At 41.3% G+C, this 25892-nt stretch overlaps 3 protein-coding genes across 7 annotated transcripts in view; 2 read left to right on the top strand and 1 right to left on the bottom strand.

The window, feature by feature from the left end:
- Positions 1 to 403: 403 nt before the first annotated feature.
- LOC132022316 (tetratricopeptide repeat protein 39B-like) lies at positions 404 to 2170 on the top strand. The gene has a single exon (XM_059407621.1). It carries the CDS (start codon positions 404 to 406, stop codon positions 2168 to 2170), a length of 1767 nt encoding a protein of 588 aa, XP_059263604.1.
- A 7214-nt stretch (positions 2171 to 9384) lies between these two features.
- GEMIN6 (gem nuclear organelle associated protein 6) lies at positions 9385 to 13782 on the top strand. Of its 2 annotated transcripts, none has more exons than XM_059405491.1 (3): positions 9385 to 9475; positions 9993 to 10188; positions 12851 to 13782. In XM_059405491.1, the coding sequence occupies exons 2-3, from the start codon at positions 10064 to 10066 to the stop codon at positions 13224 to 13226; spliced, it is 501 nt and encodes a 166-aa protein (XP_059261474.1). In that variant the 5' UTR covers positions 9385 to 9475; positions 9993 to 10063; the 3' UTR covers positions 13227 to 13782. The 2 variants fall into 2 exon arrangements, with proteins under 2 accessions (XP_059261474.1, XP_059261473.1); XM_059405490.1 differs by having other exon boundaries at positions 9389 to 9621.
- A 10795-nt stretch (positions 13783 to 24577) lies between these two features.
- The window catches only part of DHX57 (DExH-box helicase 57), a 54561-nt gene continuing 53246 nt past the window's right edge, over positions 24578 to 25892 (bottom strand). For all 4 annotated transcript variants that reach the window (XM_059405486.1, XM_059405488.1, XM_059405485.1 and 1 more), the window contains one exon: positions 24578 to 25277. In XM_059405486.1, coding sequence (XP_059261469.1) covers positions 25134 to 25277 — 144 coding nt within the window. In that variant the 3' untranslated portion in view covers positions 24578 to 25133. The remainder of the gene's footprint in view (positions 25278 to 25892) is intronic.

Genomic DNA, 25892 nt, shown 5'->3' on the forward strand with positions numbered 1-25892 from the left:
AGGACGCTGGGATCATGACCTGAGCTGAAGGCAGAGGCTTAACCCACTGAGCTACCCAGGCGCCCTCCCCCCATCAACATTTCTGAAAACATATATGATCGACACAAGACTTTTTTGTTTATAAAGGACTTACTTCACATGTTTCCTATGTATTACAGATGATTTGAACTTCTCAGAAATACCTCTTAGGTAAATAAAATGATCTTTCTCGCCCTCCCCCTTTGTCTGGTATAGATGAGGATATCGTAATGCTGCACCCACACTGTTAGTCTGTCTGCCTCCATTGTTACAGCGACGCCTCAGGCTGTAGAAGGGAACCCCGTCCGGAGAGCAGGAGTGACCCTCACTGTGGCTGCATCACTCCCCTTCAGATACTGCTCATCTCTAAAGCAGGGAAGCAAATATGTCATTTACTCTCAGTAAAAGAGAAAATGATAAGGGGAGTAACTTTACATCATTCACTCTAAGTAAGGCAGAAAGTGAGGAGGACAAGTTTGAAGACGCCTATGAAGTTATCCCGGTGGCAACAACAATGACTCTAACCTCTTCCCTGGAAGAATGCACAACTGGATTGTATTTATTTCTGAATAACAGATTCTCAGAGGCCATAGATCTCATTCATCCGTGGTCGAAAAACAGCATCTACCATGCCCTGATTTATAACATCCTTATGGTTGTCAAGGCCATCTTGACTGTTGATCCCCTGGATCTACAGACTGGAATGACTGCCACAAAGGAGGCTTTGAAAACCTGTAACAGTTTCCGAAGAAAATCTAGGATGACAAGTTTTTCTCATCTCGTGAGTAAACAGGGAATAAAGGCTATCAAAGAGGAGGAATTGCATGCGGAAGTCTGCTATGCTGAGTGTTTGATTCTGAGAGCCACCATCACGTTTATACAGGATGACAGTATGTTTGGTCTTCTTAAAAGTGCAATCAACATTGGGTTAAGTTATCAAATATACAAAGACTGTCAACAAGTATTAACACAGATACCTTACAACCACAGCAAAACCTACCAACACCTGGTTGGAGGAGTAAAATTCGGATTTGGAGCGTTCAACCTGATCTTATCGCTTGTGCCACCAAAGACCCTTAAACTGCTCAATATTGCTGGATATTCTGGTGATAAGGAGATAGGCCTGACTTTGCTTCATGAGAGTGCATCCGGATCCCATATCAATAATATCTTAAGTGTTTTGACTCTCCTCTTTTACTACAGTTATATCTATACAGCTGTTGGTGTTGAAAAGGGTCAGAATTCTGCTGTGGAGGACCTCTTCCTAATCTACCTCCAGAAATTTCCAAACTGTGTCATACTTAAATTTTTTCATGCGCGTTTTAGTATGCTGAAAGGAAACTTTGGAAACGCACAGTTAGTATTAGAGGAGTGCATTTTGATTCAAAACGAATGGAAGCAGGTTCATCACCTGTGTTACTGGGAACTCATGTGGTGCCACATTTTTCTGCGGAATTGGAAGCAGGCTTACCGCTATGCTGATCTACTGTATCATAACAGCAAGTGGTCCAAGGCAATATACATGTACAGTAAAGCTATGCTACATGCTCTGCTTCCTTCGGAGTCTGTCAGATCAGGAAGTGAGGACGTAAACTCTCTCTTCTTAAAAGTGGATAGCCTGAGAATCAAAATCTTGGGAACTTCTGTGCCAATAGAAAAGTTTGCTTCTGACAAGGGTCAGCGCTACGGCACTACCACGGGCTGGTTCACAGTCCAGCCCATCCTGGAATTCATTTACATCTGGAGTGGTTTCCATGTCATGAGCAAAAAATTAGACCTTATATCAAGCTGGCTCTCGATAATTAATAGAGGACAAGACCTTCTACGAGAAAATCCAAATAAAGAGTATGGCACAGATGACATCAGTTTGTTAAATTTACTGAAAGGTCTATGCCTGAAACACTTAGGCAGATATTCGACAGCTGAACAGTACTTTAATCGTGTCATTCAGAAGGAGAAATTGTTAAAATATGACCACTACTTAGTGCCGTATGCTTATTATGAACTAGGGATTCTTCACTATCTAAAAGGAGATTATGACAGTGCAACAAAAAACCTAGACAACATAAAAAACTACAAAGACTATTCCATGGAAGCCCGATTACAGTTCAGGGCTCACATAGCTCTTGAACAAATAGCCAAAGAAAAGTGACGGTTTTGACACAAAGTGTGGTTTTGTTTATTATAAGTGAAGTATCTGCAATCGGCAAGGTAATTAACAGAAAAATCATCTCTTTGTGGAAGAAATCCAAGAAGAGGCAGCTGCTAAGTATCTGATCAGTAACAACTAAGAAAGGAATTGGCCATTACTTTTCCCTCTTTCCTTCTCCTTACCTATAAAATGGAATGTCTTAGACTGGCAATTGGAGTCATGCACATTCTTGAAAAAGAAAAGGCAAATGATGTACAGTTGACCCTTGAACAACACGGAGATTATGGGTGCTGACCTCCACGCAGTCAAAAATCTGCATATAACTTCTTACTCCCTCAAAACTTAACCACTAATAGTCTACTCTTGACCAGAAGCCTTATCAATAACAGTTGATTGACATATTTTTGTATGTTGCATGTATTACATACTTATGTTCTTATAATAAAGGAAGCTAGAGAAAAAAGGTCAAGAAAATCACAAGAGAAAATATGTTTATAGTATTGTACCATAGCAAAACAAAAATCCATGTATAAGTTAATCCTCTCAGTTCAAACCCATGTTGTTCAAGGGTCAACTGTATATTATGAAATATACTCTCTCTTATACGTTATGGATTTTTCAATTATGTTAGATAACATTTTCAAAAACAAAAAATATGTTTTAACATCTCACTTGATAATGTATACGACTTGCAAATAAAATAGGAAAAGTAGCTACACCAGGAATCTCAATGCCCTATAAGTGTTTTCACTGTTAAAAGAAAGAAAATATTTAAGGTCTTACTGACATTTCAGAACAATGGTGCCCCGAACAGCAGTCTATGAATGTTTTTCCCTCTTCATAGCAATTTTTTAAAAATAGTTTGCATTTTAAAGATTTTATTTATTCATTTGACAGAGAGAAATCACAAGTAGATGGAGAGGCAGGCAGAGAGAGAGAGAGAGAGGGAAGCAGGCTCCCTGCTGAGTGGAGAGCCCGATGCGGGACTCGATCCCAGGACCCTGAGATCATGACCTGAGCCGAAGGCAGCGGCTTAACCCACTGAGCCACCCAGGCGCCCCCTTCACAGCAATTTTTATTGGCTTTTTATAACAGAGAAGATATTTCCCCCCATGTCTATTTTGCCTTTTACCTGTTGTAGTTTATTTTACCTTTTTTACTAGGAAGCTCAACTATGGATATATAGTTTGCCACAGGGTAGAGAAGAACAAGCCTCACCCCCTTCACACACACACACACACACACACACACACACACACAGGCAAACCGTTTGAAGACAATCGGAGGAAGCAGGGAGGATAGATTCACTGGGTGGAAAAAAACAGGTTAGGCCTATGGAGGGAGACTTGAGTTACTTACTGAGCCCACCCTTAGTTACCCTCCCAAAGGGTAGGGTACAACATAATTAAACGCTGAGGGTCTATCCAGTTGCCATTGTTAGTGGGCTAATCTAAGAGTAAACAGCAGCTGGAGGCATGGGGTATTGCTTTACCTGCCTTGGGGGGGTAAAATCCGTACCTAGACCATTTAATTTCCGGGCCATTAAATCTGGCTTGAAGGCATCCTCCCTTGGGAAGTCACCCTCAGAAACAGACCTTGCTGGGGAAGTCTGGTTTGCTAAAATGAGTGAAACATTATTTTCAAAGCTTTGGGTGTCCAAGCGATCAAAACTGGAGCACAATGAGGAGCTAGTATTTCAGATTTAAAAATGCTCGCTTGGAAAAGCACGGTCCTCATTAACTAAAAATAGACTTTCAGGTGAACAACTGTGCTTAAGGTTTCCTCCACATTATTTAATTAGTGCGATGGTGAAGAGGGCTCTGGTCTGGTTGCCCGGATGAGTATCCTTGCTTGGGTACTAGCTCGTCACGTGCTCCTGGGCCTCTGGGCCTCAGTGTCCCCGGCTGTAAAGCAGGGTTAATAGTTCCTCTTCCATGTTTTTTTGTGTTACTTAATATTTGAGTTAATACACATGTGCTGTTCCTACTACTACTATTACTAGTAGTAATAATAAGAATACATTGTTACTCAGTGCAGAGGACTTAAATCACTTTCTTAGAAAAAGCAAAGATGCCTTCCTCATACTGCTTTGCCAATCTGAAATTTGACCTGTTTAATTTGCTTTTTCTGTTCTTTGTTGATCTTGGTCACTTATGAGAGAAGTAACTCCTGGCTAAATTAGTTTTGTGCTTTGTCCCAGCTTCTTCCAATGAAGAGCAATTTTATTACCTGGTTAAGTAAATGTATGTGGAATGCCTACTATCTGGAGCTTAAAACAGATACTATCTGGAGTTTAAGCTTAAAACGGTTGCTTAAATAGGTAGGAGTCTGTCTCAAACACAAGAAATCTGAAGGTAGGTAGCCCAGGTCTGGTATGGCTCTTTTATTTTTCTGCATGCCATGCTGGCCTTCTTGTGCAGGTCTCCTTACTCAGTGCAAAGAGACTACCTCATCTCCAGGCCTTATGTCCTAGCTGGGCAGGCTGGAGGAGGAATGGTTAAGGAAGAAAAAAGGCTTTCTCTTTCTTAGGACCCTTTGTCCTATATATATATATATATATATATATATATATTCCAGACAGGACATAATGAAGTCCTAGCCTAGGGCTCAGACAGGATATATATATATATATATATATCCTGTCTGAGCTGCTGCACCAATTTTTAGGAGCTCGGTAGTCAACATCTTTTGTTTTTCTAAGGAAATTCCAGGGAAAAATAAAAATAGTTAACCCCACTTTAGTTTTTTTCAAAACAAAATCTATGTGAAACATGTATATTCATACCGCTTAGACTGATTATGTCATTGACTAATCTAATGAACTAATGAACTAATGAACTCAATGTAAACAATGGCACTGATTTTTAGCCAGTATAAAGATATCGGCTGAGCATATCTGAAAAGCAATGATTACAGAAGTAGTTTGCTAAACCTTCATGCCTGACATGGGTTTAGTGCTTTAGAGTTCACAAAGTCTGTTCAAAGCGTTTTCATTTGGGGGAAAACAACTCTAGCTTCACCTTACTGCTAGGGAAATCAGCTTTCTCTGAGGTTGTAAAAATCTCCCCTTTAGGCAGGCCTGGGCAGCGCTGGGCAGAGCAGATAACTAATGAATTTAGATATACTGCCTCCCTAAATCCTATTTCCATTTGGAAAGTGTTTCTGGAATTTTTTTGTCCTGATATCACTGGTTTGTTTGGATAGAGAGGCTACATTTTACATAAAGTTTCATGCTGTATATATATATACTCTGTACTTCCCTGTTTTCTCCACCTCTTAGTTCTCTGCATCCTTTCTAATATACTGATTTAATCACGCTATTCCATTACTCAATTTTTTCCCAATCTCTTTGGTATAGTTATTCACTCAAAATGAGTTAATATCTGGAAGTTCTTAAAGTAGTGCCTGGCACATATTAGGGGATATATAACTGCCCAAGAAATGAAAATTCAGTTCAAATTGAGCACCTACTACATGCCAGGCACTGTGGTAGAGGTGGGATATTTGGTAGTAAATAAAACAGACACAGCCCCTGCCCTTAGAGTTACAGTGCTTCTCAGTAACTGTATGGCTTAGTCAAGAACATTTGCTGCTGACAGCATGTTATGTCATCTAATCTTTTTTTTTTTTAAAGATTTTATTTATTTATTTGACAGAGAGAGATCACAAGTAGGCAGAGAGGCAGGCAGAGAGAGAGAGAGGAGGAAACAGGCTCCCTGCTGAGCAGAGAGCCCGATGCGGGACTCGATCCCAGGACCCTGAGATCATGACCTGAGCCAAGGGCAGTGGCTTAACCCACTGAGCCACCCAGGCGCCCTATGTCATCTAATCTTACATTTTCATTTATAAATGCAGAAAGTGAAATCTAAGAGGGCTAATGACATCCAAAGTCACGAAGCTGGTAGGAACACAGTGGTGTGCGGGAACCAGTTTAAACTGTCGTAAAAGAACCCATTGTTAAATATTCAGGGATTTCTTGATCCTGTTGTTAAATCATTCGTACTCTGAAATCAACCACAGTGGGAATATTTATGTAGAAATCAGCAAATGGTACAAATCAAGACTCCTTCTTCTAGGAAAACCAGTTTACCAGAATGCTACAGATTTAACCAAACGAAGCCAAGGTTGGTAAAACTTCCTGCCCACTGCTTTTCACTCCAACCTACACCTCCTTTGATTAGGTTTTCTGTTCCATAAACACAGAATTTTTTGTGGTTGGTTCATTACTTATAATCAAGTTCAAGGGCTACCTCTTTAAGAAGCTTTTCTAAGAACCCGTTCCCCAACCCTTCCCGTGTATTACCACCTTAGGTAGAATGATAGCTTACTTGTTTATAAGTACAAAGAGACATGGGAACCATGTCTTACCAATTGCAAGGTAAAAGTTGACATTATCAATTTCCCAGAGGCAAGACATTTTTAAAATTAGCTTTTGAATAACTAGCTGTTAACAGAAAGTGTAGCATGGGTAGGTACCCAATGTATGCTTGATGAATAAATGCAGAAATAAAGAACTGACACTTTTAGTGGGTTCTACATGTTGAATGAATGAAAAAACCCAGATCATTAAAAAAAAAAATCTTCGGTCAAAATGACCAGTTATGGGATGCCTGGGTGGCTCAGTGGGTTGAGCCTCTCTGCCTTGGGCTCAGGTCATGATCTCGAAGTCCTGGGATTAAGCCCCGCATTGGGCTCTCTGCTCAGTGGGGAGCCTGCTTCCCCTTCTCTCTTTGCCTGCATCTCTCCCTACTTGTGATCCCTGTCTGTCAAATAAATAAAATCTTAAAAAAAAATGACCAGTAATTTTTTTCTGACCCTACCTTGCATGAAATAGAGTCAGCAAATTACTACCCCACCCCTACTCATTTTCTATGATGCAAAACTGTGAATTGAAAATTGTGATAGTCTGTCCAGGGCAGGGCAGGTTTATCTTTGTATCATGATAAGGTGGTAAAACTATTGACAACTTTTTTAACTCCTGATTTTCTTCAGGGAAATTAAGAAAAGTTTCTTTAAACGTTTCTTGCTGGGACACCTGGCTGACTCAGTTGGAGAGCATGCACTTTTTAAGATTTCATTTATTTGACACAGAGAGACAGAGATCACAAACAAGGAGAGCAGTAGCCAGAGGGAGAAGGGAAGTGGGAACTAGGCTCCCTGCCCAGCAGAGAGCTGATGTGGGGCTTGATCCCAGGACTCCAACACCATGACCTGAACCAAAGGAAGAGGTTAACAGACTGAGCCACCCAGATGCCTCAGAGCATTCAATTCTTGATCTCAGGGTCATGAATTCAAATCCCAAATTGGGTGTACAGATTACTTAAAACAATATGTCTTGCTAAAATGAAAATGTACTCCAAAATCTAGAATAAGCAGTTTTTTAAAAAAGATTTTATTTATGTATTTGACAGAGAAAGATCACAAGTAGATGGAGAGGCAGGCAGAGAGAGAGAGAGAGAGAGAGAGAGAGAAGCAGGCTCCCTGCTGAGCCGGATCTTGAGATCATGACCCGAGCTGAAGGCAGTGGCTTAACCCACTGAGCCACCCAGGAGCCCTAGAATAAGCAGTTTTACACTTGGCAGAGGAAAGGGTTTTGTGTGTGTGTGTGTGTGTGTGTGTGTGTGTGTATGACGGTTGCCGATTGGGGGGTGCAGATATTAGGAAGGAGATGGAGGGAGAGGGAAGGGGAAGAGAGGAAGAAAACTAGAAAATGTAAGAGAAGGGACATCAACTGGTCTGAGGGAGGCACCAGAGGGACAAGGGTAGGGGTTGCCAGGGGAAAGGAAATGGCACCCTCTGAACTTGTTGAGGGCGGACTATATAGGAGAGGGTCTTTCTGTAAACCTGCGTTAGGGAGTGGGCTGGGCTCAGTCTGTTATAAATCAGTGATTCACATCAGCCTATGCTGGAAATGATTCTTTATCTGGGAGACTAAAGGGAGAGGGGGAAGAAGAGAAGGAATTTGCCCCAGTCTCTTTACTTTAAAAGGGGTCATTTAAGTTAAATTTGAAGTTAGCTTCCAAAGTCTTTGTACAGTGCAGATAGAAGGCTTAAAATGCAAATGACCAGTTGTCAGCAATTGGTTGAAGCTCTTTTGGACTGAATTTTTATGAGGTCATATGTTTAGCTTCACACTTTTAACAATTGGTGTGTATGTATTTATACATTTTTTATTGAAGTAATTTCTGTGCCCAATGTGGGGCTCAGACTCATAAGCTGGGGGTCAAGAGTTGCATGCTTTTCTGACGGAGTCATCCAGGCACTTCCAGTTGCTATTTATTAGCTCTTTGTAGATTTATGGAGGACTTAACTGGCATCATCTAATTTCATCTGCTAAAGCCACATTAATCAGCCAATCAACGAGTGGAAGTTGCTAAAGGATTATTTGAAACGATGGCAATAAGAAACAATGTACTTCAAGGATTATGTGAACTCAAATCCCAAATTGTAAGGGAAAAGCTGACTAATTTTCAATGTTCTCTACATCATGGTTTGATAGTCCTCTAATTCGGTTTCCGTAAATCTCCTTTGGCGTTCACATTCGCGAAAACCCACTTTATACCATTTTTCAGGATCACAGTTTATCTGGACCATGCGAGGAGCAGACTACATACCTGAACGGAAATCTGTGGCAAAAGCGAGTGTTTTGGACTTTTCCACTGCGGGGATGGTGAGGGGCTGCTCGGGAAAGGCCAGGGCTTTCCTAGTGAGGGAGGCACCTCTCACTAGTGAGTGGTGGTCTAGGTGGAAATCATCCCAATCCTGTGCTTTTTCTTTCTGGCTTCTGCACCTCCTGCAGGAATGTAGCAAGGGCACATCCTAAAGGAGCAAACGTATTAATTGCCTTACATTAGCCAAACAAATATCTTGGCTTTATCGCTTTCTTCGAGGCACTTTCATCTCACACTTCTAAAGCTTTAGGATTTCCCTGGAGGGTTCTGGGGCTTTGACTCCACCGCAAGGGTGCCTTTCCAAGCCAACTCTCAATGAGGAACTTGGCACGAGACTTTTGTTGAAATGTCCATCGTGAGTGTGACGAGGACTGGTTCTAGCGAACAAGGAAGGAGCCTTGTTATTACTACGCAAAAACCTCAGGCTCTGCCCGCACCCGACCTTTATCCCCCAACGCCGGGTGACTCTCAGACTTCTAGGTGTGACCAAGGCCAAGGACTACAAAACAGAGAATTCTGGGGGACGGAAGTGACGACACGACGCAAAGCATGCTGGGCTTGGGGGTCCCGCTAGAGTGACTCCTTCCTCACCTCGCGTTTCCCGCGTACCCGTCGCTGCTGGGAGTTCTTGCTGGTATTTTTCTCCTTTTTGGGGATTAAACGTTAAGTACCACCAGGTTTGAGTGCTGTTTTAAGTATCGCGCAGCTGCAAGCTAGGCAACAGGATCTGCGCTCTAGAGCCTTTGCTGCTGCCCCGCGGTTCGTGCATCCTCCGAACAAGTAAGAGGAGATGGTCAGATCCTGGGCCTCTCCCTGACGGGATCCGGCGGGAACAGCTGCAGAGCCAGGGGGTGGATAGCAAAGGAATTTTCTTCTTCAGCTTTGCCTAAAAGTGGTGCGGAGTGAGCTCCTCTGATCGCTGGGGAGCAGAGTTAAAGGGTTTGAGCCTCTGCTGACCGGAGTTCAGAGCCAGAGTGAGGGCGATCTGGAATGGTCCGGGGTGGTGGAATAGAGAAGTAAGCCGCAGGACTTACCCCGGGCTGGGCCCCGTGGCACCTCTGCGTTTCCTGGGCATTCAGACAGAATTGTGAATATCCGCTGTTTTCCTGCTGTGGAGCTTGAGGCAAATCACAGGGGTTCTCTCTCTCTAGGATGGCCGTTGCTTGAGTGGAACGTATAAACCCGACCTGGTGGTGGTTTTATATCTAGCCAGCTGGCAGCCATGAACGAATGGATGAGGAAAGGCCCCTTAGAGTGGCAAGATTACACGTACAAAGAAGTCAAAGTGACAGCCAGTGAGAAGGAGTATAAAGGATGGGTTTTGACCACAGACCCAGTTTCTGCCAAGTGAGTATGGAACCTCCTCCCCTGAAATTTTTTTTTTTTTTTTTTTTTTAAGATTTTTATTTGACAGAGAGAGAGAGATCACGAGTAGGCAGAGAGGCAGGCAGAGAGAGAGGGAGAAACCGGCCACCCGCTGAGCAGAGAGCCCGATGCAGGACTCAATCCCAAGACCCTGAGATCAGGAGCTGAGCTGAAGGCAGCGGCTTAACCTACTGAACCATCCAGGTGCCCCCCGCCCCGAAATCTTAATGACACTCCTTTGTGCTGCCTATGTTATGTCCAAGCTAAGGAAGAAGATAAATGAAAGGCTAGTTATTCACCCCTAAGAATTGTATTGCCTTTGAATCGAAGTGATGTTCTAAGTATGGATTACCTTGGCAGACCAGCCAAGTTTGTAAAAGCGAGACACTTTTTTTTTGTTACTACATTTTATTAGAAAATCTCAAACATACGTAAATGTACAGAGAATAGTGTAGAAGATACTAGCCTTACCTTCCCCTTCTAAACATCTGTAATCCAGTTCTAGATATATAATTTTGTTTGTAAATACCTCAATATATCTTTTGGCACATAAGAACTCTTTAATAACCACAGTAACACTATAATACCTAACAAAAGTAGTAATAACTTCATTACTAACAGTGTGTTTTTAGATTTGCCTGGTTGTCTCAAATATCTTTAATTTGTTTATCAGTTTGGTTGATATGTCTCTTAAGTATCTTAACCTATGCCTGCCTTTTCTCTTCTTAGTTTTCCATGTCATTTATTTGTTGAAGAAATAGAATCATTTGTCTTATAGAATTGAACACATTCTGGATTTAGCTTATTGCATTATCCTGGTGTAGCTTAACATGTTCTTTTATCCTCCATATTTCCTATAAACTGGTATTCCTATCTGGAGGTTTGATTAGGATCAGATTTGGTTTTTTGCAAGACTGATTTAAAGGTGGTGATACACACACACACTTTTAATTTTGAAATGATTTTAGATTTACAGAAAAGAGTACAGAGAGGACCCATCTATCCAGCTTCCTCTAATGTTGGCATTTTACCTAACCATGGTACATTCCTCAAAACTAAAACTTTACATTAACTAAACTGCTGTCATTTGGATTTTAACAGTTTTCCACTAATTGTTTGCCTTTTTCTGTTCCAGGATCCAATCTAGGATCCAACATTATGTTTAATTGTCATGTCCTTAGTCCCTCTGATCTGTGACCATTTTTCAGTCATTCCTTGTTTTTCATGACTTTGACAATTTTAAGGAGTTCTGGTGAGGTATTTTGTAGAGTGTCTCTCAATTTCAGTTTGTGTGTTCTTTCTCATAAATAGCCTGGGATTTTGGGTTTGGGAAGGAGTACCAAGGAAGTAAATTCACATCACATTATATATTTTATTTAGTTAGGATTTTTGCATTCGTATTCATGAGTGAGATTAACTTGTAGTTTTATATTTTAACCCTCTTCTCTGCTTTTCATATCAAGATTATATTACCCTTGTTAAATGAGTTAAGGCACAGTTTCTCTTTTTATAGTCTCTAGAAGAATTTGGTTAGGTTAGAAATGTTTGAACCTTGGGGTGCCTGGCTGGCTTAGTTGGTGGAGTGTGCAACTCTTGATCTTAGGATTGTGGGTTTGAGCCCCACATTTGGTGGGGAGATAACTTAAAAATAAAATCTTTAAAAAAAAGTTTGAACCTTGGAAACATTTGTATAATTTGTTGGTAAAACTGTCTAGGCCTTTTTTACCCCCTCCATGGGAAAATCTTTTAAAATACTTAGTTTTTATGAAAGATTATAGGACTATTTATATTCTTTTTTTGACTCAGTAGTAGAAATTTATATTTTCTAGGAAATTTTCAGCACTATTGGCATAAATTTGTTCCTAATACATTAAATTGCCAATCTTTGCTGCCTTCTTGCTAATATTATCTGTTTGTGTCTTTTTCCTCATTCTAATCAGTCTTGTCTGAGTTTTGTGAATTCTTTTTTTTTTTTTTAAAGATTTTATTTATTTATTTGACAGAGAGAAATCACAAGTAGACAGAGAGGCAGGCACAGAGAGAGAGAGGGAAGCAGGTTCCCCGCCGAGCAGAGAGCCCGATGTGGGACTTGATCCCAGGACCCTGAGATCATGACCTGAGCCAAAGGCAGCGGCTTAACCCACTGAGCCACCCAGGCGCACCAAGTTTTGTGAATTCTTAAATATATTTTTTTTATGACCAACATTTGGCTTTGATAATCACGTTATTAATGCTTTTATATTCTATTTCATTAATTGTGTGCTTTGTTATTTTCTTTGGTCTGCTTTGAAGCCAGGTTATTCTGTTGTTTAACTTGAAAATTAAGTCTGTACCCTTTCTTCCTTTCCAATACACATTTAAGCCATTCAAAACATTTCAGTGCTTTAACTGCATCCCGCAATGATTGGCTTTAGGCTAGACAAAAGAGTTTAGACATGTAGGACCCTCAGTGAATACTTACTGAATGAGTACAAACATTTGGTGGTGAGGGGATTATTTTTAAACAGGGAAGTTCTTATTCCCGATTTATAATTGCCTGTTGGGGCTGGCGATGCCTCTTTATTCCATTGCTTCTTTTGTAGTTCTATGGGCCTTTATATTTTTCTTTTGCAAATCTGCGCTGAACTTAACTTTTCCGCCCAAGTATTGTCCTTGTGAACTTCCTGGAAGATGGCAGCATGTCTGTGACTGGAATTATGGGCCATGCTGTGCAGACCGTTGAAACTGTGAACGAAGGGGACCACAGAGTCAGAGAGAAGCTGATGCATTTGTTCACTTCTGGAGACTGCAAGGCCTACAGCCCTGAGGATCTGGAGAAGAGAAGGAATAGCCTAAAGAAATGGCTCGAGAAGAACCACATCCCCATCACAGAACAGGGAGATTCACAAAGGACTCTGTGTGTGGCTGGGGTTCTGACTATAGACCCGCCCTATGGTCCAGAAAATTGCAGCAGTTCTAATGAGATTATTCTGTCCCGTGTTCAGGATCTTATTCAAGGACATCTTGCAGCTTGCCAGTGAGAGGCCAAGAATTGTGGATTCATCGATTGAAATAACACTTCATTTTTATTTTTTCCTTCATAAAATGTTTTGAATGTTAAATCCACCATATTATAAGACTTCAAAGCCACACAGTTGAGTGTGTGTGTGTGTGTGTGTTTTAATTTTCTGTTGTTTTGGAAAAATCAAGTGGATTTGGCTGTGGATTATAAGTGTTAATAAATAAGCGAACTATGGCAAGGTTAGCCTCACATGCAACAAAATAGCACAAGGACAAAAAAAAAATAGCACAAGGATGTTAGAATTCTGTCTTTTTTGGTGGGAGAACACCTCCATTTTTGTTAGGCAAGAAATGTATTGGGAACTAACGCAGCATGTTAGATTCAATATAAAAAGTCTTATTAAGTCCCTTGCCCTAACTGCATGTTTCTGTTTTAAAAATATTTATTTATTGTGTAAGAATTAATGCTTTTGAATCAGAATATGTTGGGATATATGCTTTTTTGATCGAAACTTGAAAAGTTTTAACTATTTGTAAAATCTTAACACATAAACTGTGTAACTTTCAAAGCCTTTACAGTGAGTACGGCTGATAACTCTGAAGAAAAAGGTTAAGTGGGACAAGTATTCGGCTGCCGCACTGAACCCAGTTCCTGTGCCTGGTGGATTCAGCCAAGGCTTCCGGCCCATATTGCTTTCTGCCTGTAGCCCCCATTCCCGGGTCAGGCTTCACTGAAGGGAGAGAATGCAGGAAGCATGCCTCACTACACCTTGGAAGCCAGGCAGGGGCCAGGACTCCATTTGGAGGTTTCTGGCCTAGAAACTGAGGGAGGTACCTCAGATTGTCGGTTGGGTGTCTTCTCAGGGGCAGGTCAGATTAGAACCCCAGGTCTCTGACTCCCTAGGACAAGGGTCAGCAAACATTGAGCCCTTGGGATGAATGTAGCCTGCTGCATTTGATGAAAAGTTTTACTGGAACACAGCCATACCCACTGGCTTACATATTTTCTCTGGCTGCTTTTGAGCCATAATGGCAGATAACGAATATTGTGACAAACTGTATGGCTTACATTTAGAGAAAAATATAACCCTGTCCTAGGCTTGTGGGGTGAGGGACCACCCTGCCCTAGACTTGTGGGGTGAGTGTCTTTGTGATAATGACCTGTGACCAACAGAATACCCAGACCCTAAAAAGGAAGTAAGCCCTTGAAGTCATTATCAATAGAGATGTTAAAGGATTTAAGTTCCCTGGTTAGCTTTCTATTAAAGACCAACCCTAAAATCCCCGGACAACTCTTTTGGGACCCCTCTCCTGTGATCTTTTTCTGTGTCTTCACTTCTATTGCTTTACTCAAAGAAAAAAAGAAAGAAAAAGGAAAATATAGCCCTTTGGGGCACCTGGGTGGCTTACTCAGTTAAGTGTATGTCTTTGGCTCAGGTCATGATCCCAGGGTCTTGGAATGGAGCCCCACATCGGGCTCCCTGCTCAGCCCGGAGTCTGCTTCTCCCTTTCCTCCCGGCTTACTATCTCTGTCACTATCTCTGTCACTGTCTCTCTCTCAAAGTCTTTAAATAGGTATGTATAGGTCTTTACAGAAAGTTTGCCCTAGGAAATCGTGGGAGCAGCCTGGTGTGCCAGGGCTTGGGGCAGACTTCCGAAGGCAGTTTTGAAATGGATAGGCCACGTGGGCTGCTACAGGACTGAACTCATGCTAACTTCTCCCTAGTGTGTTGGCAGGGATCCAGCTGTGCAAACCTTTCGGTTCTTATGTATGTCCCTTATTCTTACAAAAAGAGAAGCGGTGCCTTTTGCAAGAAATACTAAAATATTCACGTTTGAGGGGATCTTTGAGTGCAGCTCGGTTAGCGCTATTTTCCTGCATAGTTGTCTAATGACAGGATGTAGCCTCAAGCTCCTCACACTTCAGCCAGTCTTAGAATCAGCCCGACCGCTTGCTAGAGTTGATTGCGGGACCCTACCCACCATGGATTCTGTCTCAGGAGGTCCAGGTTGGGGCCCAGGCATTTGCATTCCTAACAGATTCCCAGATAATGATGATGCTACCTGTCTCAGGCCACACTTGCAAAAGCAGTTCAGAAACTTTGGGGAAACAATCCTTCCCTCACCACGATCTTAGAAAGATTTAGTGCATAGCCTTGCTCGCTGTGACTAAGACCCTTCCATTCAAATCCTGGAATGTCTCTGAAAGCAAATAGGAAGTGGGGAATAAGAACCAATTAAATTTAGTGTGGAAATGATTTTGGCAAGATATGGGGACGCCTTAAGGTGAGAGAAGCCGTGTAGGACATTGCCCACAGCATCCGTTGGTCTGGAGCCCTGGCCCGGGGACAGGTGCGCTGGTGTTGGTAGATTTGTTTGCTGTCAGACTAATAAGCTGGGGAGAGAGACTGTTTCTTGGCAACTGAATCCTCTGACTGTTTAAACAGTGTGCCTGCAAACAAGCTAAGTGCTGAAGAGGGTAAATGATCTCGCTTGAACCTGGAAACCTCGTATTATCATTTTGTCATATCTATTTCTTTGTGTTTCTAATATTTACTCATGGAAATGTATTCTAATTATGTAATTATAGCATCCATATCCCTCTTTTAACTTATTTTAACGTAATTTCAGATTGATAGGAAATTTGCAAGAACACGATAAATAATTCCCGTATATCTTTTTTCAGCAAATGCATTTCACCACATCTGTATTTTCTGTGTGTGTGTGTGTGTGTGTGTGTGTGTGTTCATTTTCTCCCCTTAAACTGTTTGAGGGTAAATCACGGATGTGATAGAAAAATGAGGACATTCTCTTATCAGTCATCAAAGTCTGGATAGTAACATTGATACAGTACTGTGATTTAATACATACCTTATCCACATTGTCTCCATGTCCTGTATTGCAACAAAACAAACCCCAAAACAAAACACAAAATGATTTTAAAAATTTGAACCATGTATCATGTTCAGTCATGTCCCTTTAATTGGGAATAGTTCCTCAGTCTTGTCTTTGATTTTTAGGACAATGACATTTATTTTGTGGAATAATCCTCAATCTGAGTTTGATGTTTCCTTTTGTTTGTTTGATAGGATTCTTTTGGGTAGGGCTACCCTGGAAATGATAATGTTCTTGATGCATCATATCAGGAGGCAGATAGTATTGATTTGTTCCATTTCTCATGACGTTAACTGTGATCACCTGGTGAAGGTGGTGGTGTTAGTCAAGTTTCTCCACTGTAAAGTGACTTTTTTAAAAAGTATTTTTTTTGCTCATTGCTACACCCAGAATGGGGTTTCAATTCATGACCTCAAGATCAAGAGTCACATACTCTTCTGACTGAGCCAGTCATGTGCCTATTTTTTTTTTTAATTAAAGGTATCTTACAATAAATCTTTATTTATTTAGTTTTGTAAAGATTTTAAATAATCTCTACACCCAACATGGGGCTATAACTCAACCACCTTGAGATCAAGAGTTATATGCTCTACTGACTGAGTCAGCCAGGCACCCATTTTCTTAAAATTTTATTTATTTTTAAAAAAGATTTTATTTATTTATTTGACAGAGATCACAAGTAGGCAGAGAGGCAGGCAGAGAGAGGGAAGGAAGCAGGCTCCCTGCTGAGCAGAAAACCTGATGCAGGGCTCGATCCCCAGACCCTGGGATCATGATCTGAGTGGAAGGCAGAGGCTTTAACCCACTGAACCACCCAGGTGCCCCAGTATGCACATTTTTAAATGAAGATTTTATTTATTTGTCACAAGAGAGCACATGCAGGGGAAGAGGCAGAGGGAAAAACGGGGTCTTGATCCCAGCACCCTAGAATCATGACCTGAGCCAAAGGCAGGCAATCAACAGACTGAGCCACCCAGGCGTCCTGGAGAGAGAATCTTAAGCAGGTTCCATGCCCAGAGCAGGGTCCCATTTGGGGCTCAATCTCACGACCCTGAGATCGTGACCTGAGCTGAAACCCAAGAGTCAGACACTTAACTGAGCCACCCAGGCGCTCCAGGCACCCAACATATTTTTATTTTTTATTAACATACAATGTATTATTGGTTGCTCAACATGTTTTTAAAAAACTTTGAGGTATTATTATAAAATTCATCCACTTGAAGCATATAATGCAGTGATCTTAGTCAATTGACAGTCATGCAACCAGCACCACAATCCTTTATTTTTTAAACATTTCCATCCCCACAAGGTTCTGTATCTCATTTGCAGTGAATTCCCATTCCCACCCTCAGTCCCAGGCAACCAGTAATCTTTTTGTATTTATGGGGTTGACATTTCTGTTCATATAAATGGGATCATACCATATGTGGTCTTCATGTCTGGCTTCTTTCACCTAGCATTATGTTTTTGAAGTTCATCCATGTTGTAGCATGTAGCACAGGCTCCTTTTTATTACTGAGTAATACTCCATGGTGAATATACTCCTTTTTGTTTATTCATTCACCATGGATATTTGGGTTGTTCCCAGTTTGGGGCTACTATGAATAATGCTGTGAACACTTGTGAGAGGTCTCTGTATGCACATAGATTTCTATTTCTCTTATGTGAAATACCTACAAGTGGATTGCTGGATTTAAAAAAAAAATTTTTTTTAAAGATTTTATTTATTTATTTGACAGAGATCACAAGTAGGCAGAGAGGCAGGCAGAGATAGAGAGGGGGAAGCGGGCTCCCTCCTGAGCACAGTCTGATGCGGGGCTCGATCCCAGGACCCTGGGATCATGACCTGTGCCAAAGGCAGAGGCTTTAACCCACTGAGCCACCCAGGTGCCCCTGGAGTTACTGGATTACATGATAAATTATGTCCAACTTTTTAAGAAGTTTTACATTCCATCAGTAATGTATGAAGGCTCTAATTCCATCAGCAATGTATGAAGGAAGTTTTACATTCCATTTTACATTCCATCAGCAATGTATGAAGGCTCTAATTTATCTGCACCCTTATCAGTATGTGGTACTGTGTGTGATTCTAGAGGCTATGAAGTAATATTTCATTTGCATTTCTCTGATGACTAATGATGTTGAACATCTTTTCATGGGCTTCTTAAGCCATCTGTAGTATCCTTGGTGAAATGTTTACTCAAGTATTATGCCCATTTTTAAAACTGAGTTGTCTACTTGAGTTCTAAGAAGTCTTTTTTTTTTTTTTTTTTAAGATTTTATTTTAGAGAGAGAGCATGAGAGGGAAGGGTCAGAGGGAGAAGCAGACTTCATGCTGAGCAGGGATCCTGATGCAGGATTTGATCTTGGGACTCCAGGATCATGACCTGAGCTGAAGGCATTCTCTTAACCAACTGAGCCATCCAGGCACCCAAGCTCTAAAGTCAATATATTCTAGATACAAGTGCTTTACCGAAATATAATTTGCAAATACTTCCTCCCAGTCTGTGGCTTGTCTTGGATTTTCTTAATGATGTTTTTGAGCTGCAGAAGTTTAAGAAATTGACTGATTTACCAATTTTTTTCTGTTAATGGATCATGCTTTTGGTGTCTGTGGGTAAGAACTCTGCCTAATTTAAGGTCACATAGATTTTCTAATGTTTTTTTTTTTTTTTTTAATTTTTCAAGTTTATTTATTTGAGAGACAGCACAGGTGTGATTGCGGGGAGGGGCAGAGGGAGAGATTGTCAAACAGACTCCCCCCGCCAAGCACGGAGCCCAAGGTGGGGCTCCATCAAATGACCCATGAAACCATGACCTGAGCTAAAGCCAAGAGTTGAGCACTTAACCAAGTGAGCCACCCAGGTGCCTCCCAAATACAGTGGGTCATGATCCCAGGGTCCTGGGCTAGGACCCTGAGTCAGGCTCCCTGCTTAGCGGGGAGCCAGCTTTTTCCTCTGCTGCTCCCCTTGCTTGTGCTCTCTTGCTATGTCAAATAAATAAGGTCTTTAAAAAAAAAATCTGCCTTCAGCTCAGGTCATGCCAGGACTCTGGGACCGAGACCCACATTGGGCTCCCTGCGTAGCAGGAAGTCTGCTTGTCACTCTTCTGCTCCTTTTGGCCCTCCCCCACACTCATGCTCACTCTCACTTGCTCTTTCTCAAGTAAATTAATAAAATCTTTTAAAAAAAAGCACATCTAATTGCTGAATGAGATGAGATCCTTAAAAAGAATTAAGACTTGGTCAAAGCCATTAGTATGCTTTGTTTTAATTTCAACATATAGGGATCTAGTTTCTTTAAAACCTTCAAAGGTGAGGGGTTAATTATGCTCCTGATAGAGTTTATTCAAGTAAACTTTATTCCTCTATTGTCCTCTTTCCTGTGTCCCAGTTTATCTTTGTATCCTGGGTTCCTAGGGTGGCCGGCACATAGCACCTGCTTAAAATGTTGGTTATGTTGAAATTAAGAGCATAAATGTGGGAGGAATTTCTGCAACCCCAAAATGGGTCTCAAACTAGCCACGTAGCACACATTAGTTATAAACTGGACAATCAGCCTCCTTGTTAACTAATCAGATTGCATGCTTCCATTAATCCGTCTTAGCCATGCTTACTGTGGAAAGTATGGTATAAAGATTTATGGACCAGAAATAATGGGGACAGCTGGAGTTTAAATGGGAAAGTGCACAGGTGAATTTCAGAGACAGAAGGGCGGCATTAACAGAAACGTCTATAATTATGGATTATTTTGTGCTGGGTCTATAATGAATGGATTAGTTTCCTCCTCAGATGGGATTGTCCCTTGGTGCCCATGGTATAGCATGGCCCCTATTTGTAAAGACATCTGTCTGAAGATCATAACACATCTCTGACTTTCAGTCCGGTAATCTTACTAATGATCAAGTCCTAAAATAAACTTTTTTTTTTGGTTGTTGTTGTTGTTTTTTCCCCAGTTCAAACAGTAGGAGGATTACTGAACCTAGAAATTACAGTTCCTGATTAGGCTTCATGTTAGATTTCAACATTTTACAGTTATCCACCAATAGAGCTATATATTCCCATCCCCCTTATTTTTTTTTTTAAGATTTTATTTATTTATTTGACAGACAGAGATCACAAGTAGGCAGAGAAGCAGGCAGAGAGAGAGAGAGAGGAGGAAACAGGCTCCCTGCTGAGCAGAGAGCCCGATGTGGGGCTCGATCCCAGGACCCTGGGATCATGACCTGAGCCGAAAGCAGAGGCTTTAATCCACTGAGCCACCCAGGCGCCCCCCATCCCCCTTCTTAAAACCCTATTTGTGTTATATAATATTGGCCAAAGGTTGGACTCTGTTCAGGTAACAGAATGATAAAGTAAGGGTGTGTGTATTTCAGATATCTAATGTGGGCCTAAGTGTGAGAACTTGAGTTTTGCAAGTGGAAAATGTTAACAGTATTAGTGTCGCATACTAATTGTATTTTCAAAACACATTTTAACTTATTTTCACATTTTCAAAATGTGATACTTACAAAAATGAAATTTAATGGTAGAACATGTTTTTAAAGTAACTGTATCCCTATCCATCTGTATATAGCTTTTCCCATTGGTACATATAATTTCCTCAGACCTTAAGTATTCTGCATTTGGTAACAACATGATGGGCTCATATGCTCTTATTCACACAGTACATGGTGATTAGGGTTGATTTAGGCATAATTTTCAGAGACAACTGTGGGTGTAATTTATATGATTAGTAACTAATAGCTAGACATTTTAAGTAGTCACCTATCTCATTTTGTTTAAGTAGGTTCTCTCCACCTTGGCACTACTGACATTTTGAACTGGATAATTTTTTGTTCGAGGAAGATTCTGTGCATTGTAGGATACTCAGCAGCATCTCTGGCTTCTAACCCCTGGATGCCAGGAGTACCTCCCAATCCCCCCCTCAGTTGTGACAACATCTCCAGATGTTGCTAAATGGGCCTTGGTGGGCAAAATTGCCTCCAGTTGAGAACCACTGGTTTAAAACAAGCAAAATACACATTTGCTCCTGTGAGGAAACTTCTTTATAGTCTTTGTACATGGTAAGAGCCTATATTATAGTTAATCAACCTCCACGGACAAATAAAGTCTTACTTGAATGGTTAACACATACTTTTAATACACTTGAAACTTAGGTATGGAATGAGGCAAAACTTATTAAAAGGGGACTCTCAGTAAGTAAATGAGTCTTTTGGGCTATGTTATCCTGTCTTGAATCACTGTAGAAGAAAATCGGCCAGGGATAATCTCCCCTTTATAAAAATAAGCTCATTTGACTTGAAAGGAAATTACCTCCTTCAGGCCAATTTTAGTAAAACCTAGGTTGGAGGAGGTATCAGTGACTGCATTTTTCTGCATAAGGAATAATAGTAACAAAACCTCTCAGTTTGAAATGCTTCTGCTGAAAATGTTTATTAAATACATTATTACACCATATTTATGAATATTGTATTTGTAATGTCAGGGTCATCATCTCAAATACATTGTTGGTATTTATGGGAAGTTGCCTTTTTTAAAAAAAAAAGTATTTATTTACTGAGAGAGAAAGAGCCCATAAGTGGGGGCACAGGCAGAGGGAGAGAAGGGGAGAGAATCTCAAGCAGCCTTTGCTGATCACAGTGCCCAATTTGGGGCTTGATATCACCACACTGAGATTGTGACCAGAGCCAAAATAAAGAATGAGACATAAGCCCCCAGTTCTCCCTGGGACGCTGCTTTTTCAAACCAACCCCTCCTACTGTCTTTTGTTGCAATTTGTTTCTTTCCTAAAAAGTTGAAATGCAGATGGAGAAATCCAGTAAATGGATTCTAAATCATTCTCCTCCTAGCTCTCTCCTGGCTTGTTTACTCAATTCCCTGTGTTGGAACTGACTCAGGAGTAAATGTGGGGGTGGCCCCTGTTGGGCTAAGATGGGGCAGAGAGAGAATGAACTGTCTGTGGGAACAAGTTCATGTTTGGGCTGCTGTCCTGTATCTTTATGAAATATCGATGTCCCTCACTCCTGGTGACTCATATCAGGCGAGTGATTTCCAGCACAACTCTTTCTCTGTTCTTTGACAAAGCAAATCATTAAGACATCTAAGATTTGAAAGCACCTTAAGGATTAGTGATTGGCTATAAATCTTACTGAAGACCAATCTCTTTGATATATGGTTTTGGGGGTATTAACTTTGAAATGGCAAGAAAAAAAAGTCTCTCCTGTTAATGCCTCATTGTGATTAATGGTTTACACAGTCATTATATAGCTTTACACGTGTGAGACTTAAAAAGAATGGAAGAAGCCTGCCACTCTGGAACAGTCTGAAACGATTGCTGGGACAATACACTGTGTTAGCTGTTTCTACATTGTTCCCACCGGAGGCACTGTACTGTGGGTACTCAAGTATTGACAGAGTTTCACGATCAAGATCTAACTTCTGAAAACAATAGATCACCCTGTATTTATTTACTGGCTAAAAATTTCAAGCAAACTTTCCCCTTGCATTTGGGAGAAAATAAGCTCTAGGCATTCTGCTTAATTCTAGCATGACTTAGGAGGAAAGAGCCAACATCTGCCTAGGCTTGTTTAAGCATAATGGCAGTGTGAGCATAATTATCACGCCCCCAGGGATCCTCATTTATGTGGAAACTAGGTGATACCCACAAGACACCCTCCAAGTGTGATGCCTGAGCGCCCCAGCTCAGCCCAGCAATTGAGAAACACAAGAGTGCAGTTCTCAAAAAGCCAGCCTGGGCCACATCTGAAAACCACACCCTCGGCCCCAATTTGCTTACATTTGCTACATTTTAATTTTACAAAGTGCTTTCACAAGGTCTTATTTTATGATAACCTCTTAAGGACATATTCCAACCACTGCCTAGAAAGGAAAAAGAACATTTACCATTTGCATACAGATCCACAGGCAGTGCGCTTTGGTGTATTAGTTAAACTGCCCGAATAATAGAATGGGACGATAAAGACCAAAGTTCATTACTTGTCAGGGAGTCTGAATTGTAATATTCAGGTACGGAACTCAAGGAGGAAGAGGACAGAACTAGTGCTTTGCCAACCTAGGACCACCTCTGCAAGAATGTTTATTCCCATTTCCCGAGAACTCTCCATAGACCCAGATTACAAAACCCCAATGCAGACTACTTTTGTAGCAAGTACTTTACCAATATTGTTCCCTAGCTAGATTCCAGTAAAACAGATACTGCAGACATTTACGACATTTACAGAATTCTCCATAAAATGAACATTAAGTGCTGACCATCTTGCTGGGGTTTAGAAATCTGATTTCACCGTGAAATGCCATACTGCATTCTGACCTTCAATTGTGAAGTCATCCTGCTTCATTGACTTCATAATTTTACTGCTGGGGTGTAAGAAGTTTGGTTTTGGCAGGGAGGATTTTCTTACTCAGTGTCTTCAGTCAAGGCTTCCTGATCTCTTCCACATTCTGGCACATCTGTGGAATGAGTTGTGCATTTGTGTGTGGCTACAAGTAACCAGCCCAAGGATAGCTTCCCTGAGGGGAGCGATTTCTCAGTGCTCAGGATGGAAAATTGTGCAGTTTACTCCCCACCATGTGCTCTGCTGCAAACCCGCGTGGAAAGCTGCAGGTCGGCTTGGGCAGATGTCTCTGGGGGCGGGGGGCGGCCAACATCAGCTCCACTGTAGCACCACGAGAGTAGAACTGGTTCCAAAAGATGTTTTAGAGGGTTAGTGTGGTCTTCTTCATTTCTCCTGAGCAGTTCTGTAACGTGAGCCTGGTTTCCGCTGCGAGTCAGAATTTGAATACAGCAGGTGCTATGCATATGCGTGTTTTTAAATTTAAAGTGATGACATGATTGATGCCTTTTAATCAATACTTAAGAGTCTAAGCTCTTCGAGTGTGCCAAGGCTTAAACACGCTGGGCAATGACCTTTTTGGACAGCCTAGAAGGTTTCCTGAAAATTTAACTGAAATAATACTGTGAAAAGTGAACTCCCTTCACTGTGGTGGTTCTGCTGATTAGTCTGAATTCCATCTATGGTATGAAACCTGCAGTGACTACCCAAGTGCCACACACACGTAAGAATATTTTTTCTACTCAGCTCTCTGCGATGCTTCTTGGCCACATGGATAAATGCCTAGAGAAAATGTCAATGTACTGATAGTTTTTCAAAATGTTAGCTCCCCATTGGTTGAAAATAAGCAGCCTCCTGGAAGACACTTTTATGGCTGAAAATCTGACACTAGCATGGCAATCTTTTCTACCTCGGCTGTGCCAAGTCTGCTCGGAGAAGACCGTCAAAATTCCTTGCTGGGTAATGTGCAATGTGGCCATTAGATCTGGGTGTTCCTAAGAAAGAGCAGAGATTCCTAAATGGAAATCCAAAAACAGAACAAAGACACCTAGACTCTTCTGCTTCTAAGAAGAAGAATGGTAAGGATAAAACCAGCTTGCATTTTAACAACAAATAAGAGCTCTTCAGGTCTTTTAGGCTGACCTTTAATGAGTAAAATAAAAATCCCTCACATATCAAGTTTAAGTTTACTTCGTAGCTAATAGCCTAAAATGAAATCTTAATTTTTCTTGCTTACATGATTTTTTGTCCTTCTCTATTCTAACTTCTTTCAGATGAGCTTTTACAATAGAAAAAATTTCAGTATTTCTCCTCATGTAAATAGAAAAAAAATACATAGATTAAAACCGAATCGAGATTCAACATTCACTTTTGTATGATGAGGTGAATTTCATTCATTTCGGGATAGTCACAGAGAAAGACAGGCAAGCCGGTTTTTTAGACTGCCTCACATGGACACTCCAAATTGTGCTGGGAGTGTCCTTGTTCTGTCAGAAATACTCCGTCTGGGAACCTTCCCTAAAGGTGTGCGGTGCCTCAGGGCCTGCGCGGTGCCTGCCCTGGGCTCCTTCTCCGGGGCAGCCCAGAGAGCGGAGCCTGCCTGGAGGGAGAGGTGCTGCTGTTATTGCCCAGGTGAGCAAGAAGCAGGGGAAGAGCAAGCACTCTCCTGAGACTGGACTTTATTGTGTGGTGACAAGTTTCACAATCATGCTGATGATCCGGGATCCTCGAGGACATGTACACAGATCTATGCTTGGGTTTTTTATCTTATCCTGGAGGAGCTGGTCAAGTTCACAACGGAGTTCCTTTACTAATTCGGCCACCTAAAATGAAAGTTGCAATGTGAGCAGTGATTGGGGCACCAGGGGAGGAAAGGTTAGTAAAGGTAATGTCCCACTGATGATTATCATTATCTAGATTTCTGGTAGTAATTTTAACTCCATGCGGGGGTGGGGAGGAGAAACTAAACACATTTTTATTCTAAAGGGCTTCTAAAATTTCTTGATGCAACTATAAGAACATTCACTCAATGTCAGCTCTACAATATAATAAATAAAAGCTATTATAAAGAGGCTCCTCTGGCACATCTCATTTAACGAAAAGAGAATGGCTTCTATGTAGTGTTCTGCATATTAAAGCCTGGTCAACTTTTCAATTTGCTCCAAGAGGAAAAGCAGGAAAATGGAGAATTTAAAATGTTAGCTATTGGGGCACCTGGATGGCTCAGTGGATTGAGCTGCTGCCTTTGGCTCAGGTCATGATCTTGGGGTCCTGGGATCGCGTCCCGCATCAGGCTCTCCACTCAGCGGGGAGCCTGCTTCCCTCTCCCTCTCTCTCTGCCTACTTGTGATCTTTCTCTGTCAAATAAATAAATAAAATCTTAAAAAAAAATAAAATGCTAGATATTAAACCAAAAAATCTGTAGCTTTGGGATACAT

Source organism: Mustela nigripes, chromosome 7 (genome assembly GCF_022355385.1).
Source record: "Mustela nigripes isolate SB6536 chromosome 7, MUSNIG.SB6536, whole genome shotgun sequence".
NCBI lineage: Eukaryota > Metazoa > Chordata > Mammalia > Carnivora > Mustelidae > Mustela > Mustela nigripes.